The 13,692-nt window shown below is 38.7% G+C and overlaps 1 protein-coding gene across 1 annotated transcript in view; it reads right to left on the bottom strand.

Annotated features, from left to right (window-relative positions):
• The window catches only part of LOC149258549 (Isochorismatase family protein), a 263,248-nt gene that overhangs the window by 227,423 nt on the left and 22,133 nt on the right, over window positions 1-13,692 (bottom strand). The window contains exon 3 of the mRNA XM_089415503.1: window positions 1,532-1,766. Within this exon, the coding sequence (XP_089271629.1) occupies window positions 1,532-1,766 (235 nt within the window). The remainder of the gene's footprint in view (window positions 1-1,531; window positions 1,767-13,692) is intronic.

The following is a 13,692-nucleotide window of genomic DNA, read 5'->3' on the forward strand; positions in this document are numbered from 1 at the left end:
TTTATTATGATTTTACATTGGCTATAAGGTCGGCTTGTGACCTTACTTAGTTTTTTCCCATTATTTTATTGTTTGATGGGCTAGTACGCTAAAATTAGAGATCATTGGACATGTATATATTGGAGAGAGATCATCTCATCTCTCATCGTCATAACATTTAGAGAATTCGGACCTCTTGAACAAACTTGCACTTGTTTCTTTTTTTTTGCTATTGGAGTATCTTAGATGCATTTTGATGTTTCGAAGCTATTTGGGATTTTCTTTGGAGCTATTTCTTTGGTGAATGGATGGATATACTTCATGTTATCTTATAAGTGCCTATTGTTGAAGATTATCATTTTGAATTTGTCTAATGTATAGAATTGCTTCTTCTAGATTATGCTTGTTTATGCCCTAATCTGTTGAAAATTAATTTTGAAAGCTATCTAGTTGAGAATTGCATATGTTACTCATTGTATAACATGTAATTAATGTTCCTAGTGGAGGAATTCTTATCACTCTCCATCAAATTCCATTTTCCTTAGAAGTGGGTAACTATTGGAAATTGATACCTAGGGCATCAGTTTTCGGCCTCCTTAGAAACGAATTCAGCTTATCTAGCACATCCTTGACTCCATATGCCCAAAGGATAAGGCATGTATCCAAGCCCTTGGTGATCATTCTCATGTTAAATTCTTCCCCTTAAATTTCAGCCCTTTTAAAGCTAGGACAGCAAACTAGGGCTTAGAGCGAAATTTTAGGGAAGAGGTTTTGTGGGGACTTGAAAGCCTAAACACCAAGAGGAGGGCCTTGGATACTTGACCTACAAATTTGGTGGGCATCCACTTAAGTTTCCTCCATAAAATATTTTGCCCTAGGTATTGCCCCGAGAGGGAAAACCTAGCTTGTTCCTCCTCAACTTGAGGGCTTCCTTGAAGGTTGTATGAGCTTAGTACTTGTTGAATTATATCTTAAAAATCCTTTTCTCTCCATTTCCTTGACCTTCGAAACTCCTATAATCAAGAAAAATCAACAAACCTTAGGTCTTGGGCATTCCCTTTCTAGGTCTCTTATAGAAAGCATATTGCTTCTTAGTGAAACCTTATAGCTGAAATTTGAATCTTTCTTAAGAGATTCTAGCCTATCAACTACACCTCAACCTTAGAATATCTTGCATAGGTGATCCTATCCTACCGGGACTCCTGCCATTGGTGAAAATCCATAAAGAGTAGGGGGCCTTATCTGTGGAGACAGCGGGCCATCGCCCCATCGTTAGCACTTCATCTAGCCTTTTGTCTTGTAGTGTTTCCCTCTTCAAGGCCTGATAGATTTTGTGGTAACACAGACCAACTAAAGAAACCCTTACATAAGTTGTTTCCCAAGCCAAGCACCAAGCAATAGTATGAAATCACATGTCTTCGTATAATCCTACCTGCATCCTCTATGAAATATTGATATTAATTTACACATGTTGTCCTATGATATGCTAGAGTGTTGTCGTAGGTACAAGTTGAGGAACTATGGCAATCTTTAGGTTTCAGCATTAACTTACCAACAACAACAAGACTTGTAATGCCGGAAGATTGGAGAAGGTTGTGCAAATTTGTTGCAAAGAAGGCACTGAATCTTGTCTTGACCAGTTTGTAGTCTCCTTCCTGAATCACTAGACCTTCAGCAAGTTCTGCTCCCCTGGTCCCTTTGGTAGTCGGTTTTTCCTTTCCCTCTCCATATAAAGGTCTCCTAAAAAGCTCAACATCCCTCCCATATGCATCATGTTCTCGAACTACCTGCATGGTAACATCGCATGTTGGTGTATCATGTAATATCAAGATAAAATACACATCTCGAACCATGAAGAACTACAAGCCCTGAGATTGTGAAAGATCAACAATCAAAGCAAAAAAAATCATTTAATTTGTTCTTCCATGCATTACCATTTGTTCAAGGCATGCCTTTCATGGAATCAAAAGCATGCCTTTCATGGAATCAAAGACATGCCACAAACAAAACACCAGCATAACTCTCTACTGATGAATAAAATATATGTCTGTATATTATTTGAAAAATCAATTGCTTGTTTATTTCAGATTATGGAAATAAAAAATAGTTTCTGGTTCATAGACCCATATTTATGTGGAGATTTTATGTGTAGTTTGAAAGAGCACCATTCACATCTTTAAGACACAATAAATACACAATATAAAAAATAAAAAATCAATGTGTATTTCGACAACACAAAACAAGATCTCAGGGCTGTAAATTTTCAAAATTTAGAGGACTTGGGTAGGAGAATATGTGGAAAGGGAGCAATGTTTAAGTACAAGGAACACTTACTTTTACTCCATAAAACATGTCAACTCAATTATATGAAAGGACTCGGAGAAAATAGAAGTTTCTCCGTGGTGGAAACTAGGTACAAGAAAAGTATATACCATGATGCAGTTCTGATTTGCTAAACCTCTTCATATCTGACCACTGGTGTTTAAGATTCATTTAGCCATGTTTTGCAAGAGTGCTTGAATTAGATAGAGACATATTGTCCATGAAAGGGAGCTTAAGGTATTATGAAAATTTGATCAGTGAATTTCAACTGTTGAAGATAGCTGAATGCTCTGGAACTAACTTCTCTTAAAAAGGCATTACCAGCATCATTTGGAATATCACATTAAATTCAACATTTAACATTGACACAAGGTGAGCGTTGTGGATAATACACCTTGTCTCTTACATTATCTCCATTCCAAAAAAGTTACAATGGTTCAAACACCACTTTGTTAAGAAAGAGGAAAATAGGCATTTCTTCATCCTTGCATTTATGGACCACTGAATGAGCAACAAAGGCTATGCCTTCCCATTAGAAGATCACTATATCAAACAAAAATTATGGTAAAAACTTCTGTTATTACACTCTAGGTTAATGGACAGTAAAAGGTAGTCAAAAGATCCACATGGAGATAGTGAACTCAAGAGCATCGTTGCACATGGTATGAAAACAGAAGTAACTAGTAGGATTGTCAAAACATTAAGTTTTAATTCTTTAATGCTGAGAACCAGAAATCACCTCATTTTAAGTGTTACTCCTCATTTGTATAAGGTGACATTTGTGCTTTTTATCATCACCCAGTTGCGTAGTACAGACATCTTTTGATCACATTGAATGACCATTGGACAGATGCATAGGCAATTTTATGGGTACACACACTTTGCCCAGATTACCCTTAGGGCCTTATGATTCTACCAACTAAATACCTCAATGGCTATGTATGTGACTTCTAGAGAAGAGTGGATAATGCAGTTATTTACTTATGCCCCTAGATCCTTGCAGGAACACCATTTTGACCAGTGATACATTACTTGCAGAGCACCAATTATACCTTATGTGTTTCAATGATATGATGGTATATTTGGTATGAGGTATCCTTCTTCAAATGGTGCCATGATGGTTAGTATGGTTAGACATGACATACATGCCCAAGTTATAACTTACATCTTCAGTAACGACCACATAAGATAAAATGAGCCATTAACATGTGCCACATTAGATATTTTATTATAGCAAAATAATCCTCAACATCCACAGTTATGTCAAGAGCCAATGAGGGCCAACCACACACTTAGTCTCTTCTCATGTGCAAAGATTTTCCTTCTAGAGCTTATACCATCAAGAACATACAATAGTTACTCAACATAAACCCAAAATATGCAAGAGATAAGAAGAGTGGAAAGAAATCCTCACATATACTTGCTTGTACCTTCAATTCTACCTTCTACATGATCTTAAACGAAGCTTAGGGTTCTCCCTATCAATCCAACAATGAGAAATGAGTGAAGGAGATACTCTTTAAATAGAGTCCTTTGATCAACCTCTTACAATAAAATATGATTATTTTCTTAGATTAACTAATTTCTCCAATAAACAATGATCAAAATATCATATCATTAACCTCCTTAATGTTGAAAATTGGCAGCTAAGGGATGAATTTCCTTGAATAAAATCCCAATTATGACAATTCTAGAACACAGGTGAGACTACTTGCAAATTGATTCCAAACACAAAAACTTCAGAGACCAGAGTTGGTGATGGGACTTGCATTCATATTGCTTGTATCCTCCTACACTACAGGTGTATGGGTGATGCCTCCAGCGATTTGAACACAGGTGAGTGATTTTTTAAAATTAGACAGTCATGTCTATCATTTCAAGTATGACTTTCCAAAATTAGTAAATCACCTTGCTTCAATTGGTAATCAAGTATAGATGATGGAAAATCACTTATCGTTAATCAATCTTAATTGTTCATTTTTTACATAACCATCAATATTATCAGTAATATTATTATTAGCATTATCCTTATGATACTATAATATTATTATCAAAATGGAAATACATGTCACCTTTCTTATTTGGCACTCAATCATGCCACTTCGTACCTCTCTCTCTCTCCTTTATGGCACTCATACCCCTCTCTCACACTTAACGATGTGTTACCCTCTCTCTCTTTTAATGGATTCGTTGCACTCCTCTTACACTCTTACACGCATTAAAGACTCGTCATAAAAGATTCCTCTTATGCACTTTTCAATGCATAAGTTACTCTCTCTCCTTCCAAGGCAAGCGTACTTCCTTTATGGAATGCGTTACAAAGGCAAGCTTACCTCCTTTATGGCATGCGTTACAAAGGCATGCATACCTCCCTAAATGGCATATGTAACTCTCGCTCAAGGCATGCGAGTTACTCCTTCATGGCTCAAACTCCTTGTTCCTCCTATATATATGTGTCTCTCATCTTCAATACTTACTTGTGCATTGTGAAAGGAGACTTCGAACTTGTGAAAGAGAGAGTTGGAAAGACTAGAGAAGGATTGAGAGAGTGAGAGAGACTTGGAGAGTAAGAGCAAAACTTGGTGAGCCAAAGTGATTCAATTTTTTCATCAACTGTTGTTATCAGAGATCTTCTTCAGAGTTGGGTCAACTTCTCCATTCTCTCATTGTATTATGTTTCTTTATTGAACAATTGATTTCTAATAAAAGAAGAATCTGGTTGGGTTTTCCCCTTGTGGGTTTTTCCCTAGTCATTGGACCTAATTCTCTGTGTCCCATTGTGTTCTTGGTTGTCTTATATTTAGCATATGGTTTATATGGTGTGTGTTCTACCTACAATTTCTTAACTAATATTGCAGCTTGAAGGAGTTTTCATTTTTTTAAGTAATTGTTTCAGCATAGAACATCAAGTTTCAACATGGTATCATAGCTTTGGTGAAGACAAGTCCAAGAAATCAAGAGCTTCTCCCTTCTCATTTTTTGTTGAAATATCACTTGCTTCCCCTGCTCATTTTTTGCTAAAATATATCTTGTTGTTCACTCTATTTGCAGTTCATTTTCTGTTGAAATATCTTTTGTTGTCCACTCTATTTGCAGCTCATTTTCTGTTGAAATATCTCTTGTTGTCCCTTCTACTTGCAGAGTAATTTTTGTTGAAATATTTCTTGTTGTCCATTCTATTTGCTACTTATTTGTTGCTGAAATATCACTTGCCACCCTTCTATCTGTTATTGAAATTTGTTTGAGCAAATCAATATGTCTTCTTCTTACTTTAAGAATGAAGAGAATTTGGTTGAGGTTTCGAATTTATTCCCTTGGAAGGCCGGATAGGATATTACTCTTGAAGAACATGAAGTACCGGAGTATGTTGAAGGAGAGATAGCAAAACCAGCAGAAAACTCTAATATTGCTACAAGGTCAGATACAAGAAAGAAAAAGTTAAGGCTAAAACAGTTATCCTTGACTCTCTTGGAGACCATCTCATCACATGTGTCTCCAACTTGAAGAAATCCATAGAAATGTATGATAAGTTGATTGGAATGTATCAAGTGAATAACTTGAGCCAAATTATTGCACTGAAGAATCAGCCCAAGGATATCACGATTAACAAAGGAGAGCCCATTCAAGCATACTTCATGAGGATCTCTAAAATTAAAGATCAGTTGTCTACTGTTGGTGAAATTGTATCTGATAAGGAGCTTGTGTTGATTACACTTAGAGGTCTTTCTCCATCTTGGGAAACTTTTATTACCACCATCAGCAACAATGACAAGTTTCCTACATTTGATGAGCTCTTGAGAAAGTGTAGTCAAGAAGAGGCCCGAATGATTTCTAGAGGAAGAATTCCCAAGCATGAGGAGGGAGAACCTACTGCCTTTGTTGTCCAAGGCAAGAAGCAGAAAGGAAGAAGAGGCCATCACTGTTCGAGAAAGTCTGCTCCCAAATCCAACAGTTCCTTCAAATGGAACAAAGACTTGTCAAAAGTCCAATGCTACAATTGCCATAAGCATGGTCACTATGCCCGTGACTGTCCAGAAAGTAGAAGAGCACCGAGATCCAACTACAACAATCGTACCAACAAATCTGATTATAGAAGAAGAAGAGAAGCTCCTTTTGCTTGTAAAGAAAGCTATCGTTCTTCAAGGAACCCAAGGTATGACAACAATGCAGCTGAAACACAATCAAAATACTTTCTTGTTTCTGCTCTTTCTAGTTCCTCTCCTACAGATTCTTGTGACAACTGGTTGGTAGGTAGTGGTGCCTCAAGGCACTTTATTGGTTATAAAGAAGTGCTCTCAAATCTGGTCGAGAGGGAGACAGATTTGAAAAACAATCTTTGAGACAACTCTACATATCCTATAAAGGGATCTGGTTTTGTTTCTTTCGATATAGATCAAGGTAAAACTATGACACTTCAAGAATTTTTATAAGAAGAATCTTGTATCCATATCTGTTTTAGAAGATAAAGGAATGAAAGTTGCCTTTATAAATAGTAAGGTTCTCACTTGGCTAATGATATCTAGCATTAGAGATGCCTTCACTCTGGGATCAAGATGTGAAGGTTTGTACAAAGTCAATGGAAGACCAATTCATGCATTGATCCATAACAGTGATCATCAAAGTGATCTTTGGCATCGAAGGTTCGCTCATCTGCACTATAAAGCATTACCTCATGCGAGAAAGATGGTTTCCGGAATGCCAGAGATTAGAGCAGATCATGATGGAGTTTTCCAAGGATGTGCTAGTGGAAAGCAAGTCAAAGAACCATTTCCTCTAAGCAAAAGTAGAACCAGTCAGCTACTTCATCTTGTACATTTTGATTTATGTCGACCTATGCATGTAACTTCTCCTGGTGGCTACTTGTATTATACAATCTTTGTGGATGATTTTTCTCGCAAGACATTGATTTATTTTCGGAAAAATAAAAGTCAAGCATTTAACATGTTTAAAGACTACAAAGCTCTGGTCGGAAAACAAACTGGAAAGCAAATCAAAATCTTCAAATCTGACAATGGAGGAGAGTTCACCTCCAATGATTTCATTGACTTATGCAAAGAAGTTGGAATCAAGAAAGAGACCACCGTAGCATATAATCCAGAACAAAATGGTGTGGCCGATAAAAAGAATAGAACTATCATGGAAACGGTCAAAACTATGTTGCATGATCAGAAATTACCAAAGTTCCTACGGGGAGAAGCTGCTAACACAATGTATATGTCCAAAATAGATCCCCTCACCGTGCCCTAAACAACAAGACTCTTGAAGAAGTCTTCTCTAGTGAAAAGCCCGAGGTGGGGCACTTGAGGATCTTTGGTTGTCTTGTCTACTTCCATGTGCCAAAAGAAAAGAGGAACAAGCTGGAAGCTTCAGGTAAGAAAGGTATGTTTGTTGGTTATTGTGAGAATTCTAAAGCTTACAGAATATACGTACCTGGACAAAGAAATATAGAGTTTAGCAGGGATGTAACATTTGATGAAGATGCAGCTCTTGGAAAGGCAAGAGACACTCCTCTTCCTCCTGCTAATGTTGATAGACAAGATGATGTATTTGAAATACAAGAAGATCCTGAGGCTGAAACTGATCTTGTTGATGAACCCATGGAGCCCATGGACCCCTTGGATCCTCCTCCATGTGATCCTCCTGCTAGAAAAAAACCATTATGGCTTCATGACACTCTTCAAGATGTTGATAAACATGTTGCCCCAAAGGAACCTTCAGAGAAAGCAAGAAACCATGTCGGTTCCAAGGATACGTTGTAGCCATGAGCAACATTATTCAAGTTGAACCATGCACTTTTGAAGAAGTTGTGAAAGATCAAGTGTGGAAAGATTCAACGGATGAAGAATATGAGTCCATCATTCATAATAATGTATGGGAAGTAGTTCCAAGACCCCAAGGTAAGTCTATTGTGTCTTCTAAATAGTTGTCTAAAATTAAGCATGGTGTTGATGGTTGTATTGAAAAATATAAAGCTAGATTTGTGGCCAAAGGTTTCTCTCAGAAAGAGGGAATAGACTATGATGAGATTTTTGCACCTGTTGCCCGATACACCACCATCCAATCTATTGTGGCTCTAGCTGCTAGCCAGGGATGGACTCTTCACCAAATGGATGTGAAGATTGCTTTTCTGCATGGCTTCCTCAAGGAAGAAGTATTTGTGGAGAAACCACAAGGTTTTGAAGTACATGACCAAAAAAACTTATGTATGTAGACTAAAGAAAACCCTCTATGGTTTGAAGCAAGCTCCAAGAGCTTGGTATGCTCGCATTGATAGCTTCTTGATGAAGCTTGGTTTTACTAGAAGCAATGCTGATCCAAATCTTTACTTCAAAACAATCCAAGGTATGCCTTTGATTTTGGTATTATATGTTGATGATTTATTTTTTACCACTGGCGAACCTCTTATCCTTTAGTGTAAGAGGGATTTCTCTTTTGAATTTGAAATGAAAGATCTTCACTTGATGCACTACTTTTTGATTCTAGCAGTATGGCAGAAACCTAGTGAGATTTTCCTTTCTCAAGAAAAATATGTTTTCAAACTACTAGAAAGATTTGGCATGACAGAATGTAAGTCTATGAATACTCCAATGGAGATGAATTTTAAGAAGCTATGTGGCGAAGCTGCAGGACCTGACTTGGCTAATCCTTCTGGGTATCGACAACTGACTGGGGCACTAATGTTCTTAGTGAACACTAGATCAAACATCTGTTTTGTGGTCAATACTCTGAACCAATATATGATTAAGCCATCACATGCACATTGGATTATTGCAAAGCATGTGTTGAGATACTTGCATGGGACTATGAAAATTCCTTAAAATGCAACACCTAGAATTAATTCTCCTAATTGGTTAATAGTTTATTAATTTTCTGATTAATATCGAATTAATCACGCTGCAATTTCTTCACCAAATAAAATAAATGCTACAGAAACACAAATGCTGGAAACTGAGAAATGCTAGTGCACACATAAAAAGACACAATTATTTTTGGACAATTGTCACCAAAAAAACCCAAAGTGGGAAAATCAATGCAACAGCTGAGGGTTTTATTCTTATGCAGCAGTGAGAAATTTTGAGTATAACTAGATGCCCAAACTGAGAATCCTCTACAAGATAAACTGGCCACAAAAAATTAGTGAGACAAAATTTGTCTCACCCAACACTAATCCAGCTCCACAACTGGCATAAATAGGTTACATGAAAGCCCTTGTGTCAGACTCTGTGCTCTCCCTGGAAGTTGCAACTGATCAAGTTGTTCGCCCAACTCAACCTCTCAGAATAACTCACTGGCCCTTCCAGAAATTATCCCGACCTCCAGCAACTCAATCAACCCTCTGTATGGCCAAATCAAACCCTGCCTTGAAGCTTCTACACAAGCCCTACACAGCCCCACTGAGAAAACTCGAACCTCCAGTAGTTGACTCTCTAGGAGTGGAAAACATCCTCTAGATCACTATCTCTACCCCTCTCTAGCTATGTGTCCCATATCTGGCTCAAACTCTGCTACTGGCTAGCTCGAATTGCCCAAGGAACTCGCGCTCCAAGTGTGTTTCTCCATCTACCCATCGACCTCTTTTTATAATCTCCAATTGGGATCCAATGGCCAAGATTAAAACTTAATCAATGGCTGAGATCATCTCCAAGTCGATCCATGTGAGTATCTAGAGAATTCACACATTTCTCAATTAATTACTATTGATTAATCAATTTCCTTAAGTTAGACTTAGGCATTTTTTAATTATCGATCAATTAATTTAATTGAGCCATCTTTAGGTGGAATTTCCAAAAACAATTTTTGGGTTTTGGAGAACTCCTGTGTTTTAGCCTCTCCATAAAGTCTCGAGACTAGAACAACATCCAATGCTATAAAAACTAACACTCCCTCTTAGTGAGGAAGGTGTTCTCTCTCTAGTGTTGCACAATCTGCCACAACACCATGTCTCTCCATCATCCTCCCATACACATTGTTGATGTCTGAAAACTGTAGTTGCTTGCCACTGTCCATTAACCATTGCGCTAACTTTGATTCATCTACCACTAGCTGTAGCTGAACTATGCTACATTTGTGTTGTTGTTTACACTGCATTGTACATCCTATACTTCTGCCAACTCTACATCTGCACTGCAACCCAACTAATACTCCCTCTCAACTGTTGTTGATGCTACTGCAACTATTGCGACTAAGAAGCATCCAAAATATTGAATCAGTTATGTCTCTATGTTGTAGTTGTCTTCTGAGCCTCTGACTGATACTAGCCTCTGCTCTGTCCACTCGGGAATCTGCACTGCTGATGATTTTGCACTATGCCTCTTGCACTACTATCATCATTGATCTGCCTTCCTCAAAATCTGACTACCACTAGTCAGCAACTGTCACTCTGAAACTAAATGCACCAACTAACATTGATCCTCCTACTACTGAATATTGTGGGCGCCTTTAGCAAGGGTAATGATCCATGAGGAAACATCATCTGATGATCACCTCAATGAACCCTGCCCGAATCTCTGCATAACTCTGAGACTAAAGCTCCATATCGCCCCACCTCTCTCCTGGAGGGTATAGTTGCATACATGGCAAAATCTTCCTCCAACTGGGAGGACACCTAATCTATCTCTGTGGATGCTCCCACCTAATCCTGCTTCTCCTTCTTGTCTCTATTCCTTTGAGGACATTGAATACTATAGTACTGTAGTGGCCAAACTTGCCATACCTGAAGCACTTGATCTTAGATAGATCCTTTTTCTTCTTCTTTTCTCCCTGCAAGCCTTGTCCCTGACTGAGACCTTTTGCTTTCCCCTTTGATTCAAGGGCCACATTGTCCTCCTCCTTCACACCTTTCGATCCCTTGCTATTGTTGTTGTTGATGGAGAGTTTTACTAGAGATCGCCTCATCTCTACCTGTTGCAAGTCTGACCACATCCTGTCCCACCCTGGTAATGTATCACGTCCCAAAATGCCTTGGACGAAGATTTCCCATTCCTTAGAGACACTATTCAAGGCCAAATATACAAGCTTTGTATCTGGAGGCACCTCTCCTACAACTGCAACCTCATCCCAAATATCCTGAAGTCTGGTGAGAAAGGGATCAATGCCTTCACCCTTCTGCATTTGAATATTCCTCAGCTTTTCTTTCAAGAACATCTTCCACTGCTCAGAAGGATTCTGATATAGCCCTGAGAGAGCATCCCACATCTCTTTGGCCGTATTCTTGGCCGCTATGTGTGTTACTATATGATCTCGGACTCCATCCAAGATCATCTGCTTCAACTTGGCCATATCTTTCTTGAATTTTTTTAGCTGATCTGGATCGGTAGGCTTTGCCACAACGTTCTCTACATAGGTTTTCAAGCCATGCTCATCTAACAAGGACATCCTAGACTTCCAGATGATATAGTTGGAAGCTCCCTCCAACCTGTCCTAATCTCTAAGCCTAGCTGTGGCCATTTCAGCAAAAACTCGACTCCCTCTTTCTCCTGCTCGGCTGCTAGCTCTACTATTCACACTCCCTTTTAGAGTGAGAAAATATGCCTGCTGCAACTGGAAACATTGGATTTCTACACTAGAAACCCTCTGAGAGAAATTCCCTCTCTGTGTGCACTTTCTCTTCCACCTGGAACTAAATCTACTCTAACAAACTGCTGCAAACCCTCTATGGTTGGACCAAGAATTTGCTCTGCGAAAAAATTTTGAGCTCCTCACCTTTGCCTGCACGACACTAACGACTTTTCTATCTGTACCCGCGCACCTCGCGGTTGTACAGAGAAATCTTGCGCGGCTATCGCGATTGTACTAGGTGATCTCATGCGAATCTCGAGGTTGTACTAGTAACTAGTCGAACCTGTGCGACCCTCCGAAAAAATCGTTCTACAGCTCCCTCTTAACCGCGAATTTCCACCTTCACTTTTGAGCTTCATATGCATCAACTATGCTCTGATACCATATGAAAATTCCTTGAAATGTAGATACTGGAATTAATTCTCCTAACTTATTAACAATTTATTAATCTTATGATTAATATCAAATTAATCACACTGCAATTTTTTCACCAAATAAAATAAAGTCTACGGAAATACAAATGCTGGAAACTGAGAAATGTTAGCGCACACACATAAAAATGACAATTATTTTTTAACAATTGTCCTTGGAAAAACCCAATTAAAAACCAGTGCAACAACTGAGGGTTTTATTATTATGTAGCAATGAGAAATTTTGACTACAACTAGATGCCCAAACTGGCAATCCTCTACAAGATAAACTAGCCACAAAAAATTAGTGAGACAAAATTTGTCTCACCCGAGACTGATCCAGCTCCACAACTCGCATAAATAGGCTACATGAAAGCCCCTACATCAGCCTTTGTGTCACCCCTGCGTAGGCTCTTGAATGCTCTACCTAGAAACTGCAACTAATCAAGCCGTCTGCCCAACTCAATCTCTTAGAATGACTCACTATCCCTTCCTGAAATTCTCCTAGCCTCCAGCAACTGAATCGACCCTTTGTCTGGCCAAATCGAACTCTACCTCTGAAGCTTCTGCGTAGCCCCACTAAGAAAACTCTACCCTTCTATAGCAGACTCTCCGAAATTGGAAAACTTCCTCTAGATCATTGTCTCTACCCCTCTCTAGCTCTGTGTCCCCTCTCTGACTCGAACTTTGCTGCTGGCTAGCTCGAACTGCCCAAGGAACTCGCACTCCAAGTGTGTTTCTCCATCTACCCATCGACCTCTTCTTATAATCTCCAGTTGGGACTCCAATAGCCAAGATTAAAACGTAATCGATGGTTGAGATTATCTAGAAGTTAATATCTGTGAGTTTTTAGAGAATTCTCACCTTTCTCAATTAATTACTATTAATTAATCGATTTTCCTAAGTTAGACTTAGGCATTTTAATTATCGGCCAACTAATTAAATTGAGCCATCTCTAGGTGGAATTTCCAGAGACGATTTCCGAGTTTTGGAGAAATCTTGTGTTTTAGCCTCTCCATAAAGTCTCGAGACTAGAACACCATCCGATGCTACAAAAACTAACACTCCCTCTTAGCAAGGAAGGTGTTCTCTCTCTAATTTTTCACAATCTACTACAACAACCTGTCTCTACATCATCCTCCCATACACGTTGTTGATGTATGACAACTGTAGCTACCTGCCACTATCCATCAACCACTGCACTAACTCTAATTCATCTGCCACTCACTGTAGTTGAACTATGTTGCATTTGTGTTGCTGCTGACACTGCACTGTACATCCTGTACTTCTGTCAACTTTGCATATGCACTATAACCCAACTAATACTCTGCCTCAACGGTTGTTTTTTCTATGGCAACTACTGCAACTGAGAAGCATCCAAAACACTGAATCAACTGTGCCTCTGTGTTCCAACTGTATTCTT

Source organism: Pinus tabuliformis, chromosome 6 (assembly GCF_031772625.1).
Source record: "Pinus tabuliformis cultivar Carrire ecotype Pingquan chromosome 6, CPIR1, whole genome shotgun sequence".
NCBI lineage: Eukaryota > Viridiplantae > Streptophyta > Pinopsida > Pinales > Pinaceae > Pinus > Pinus tabuliformis.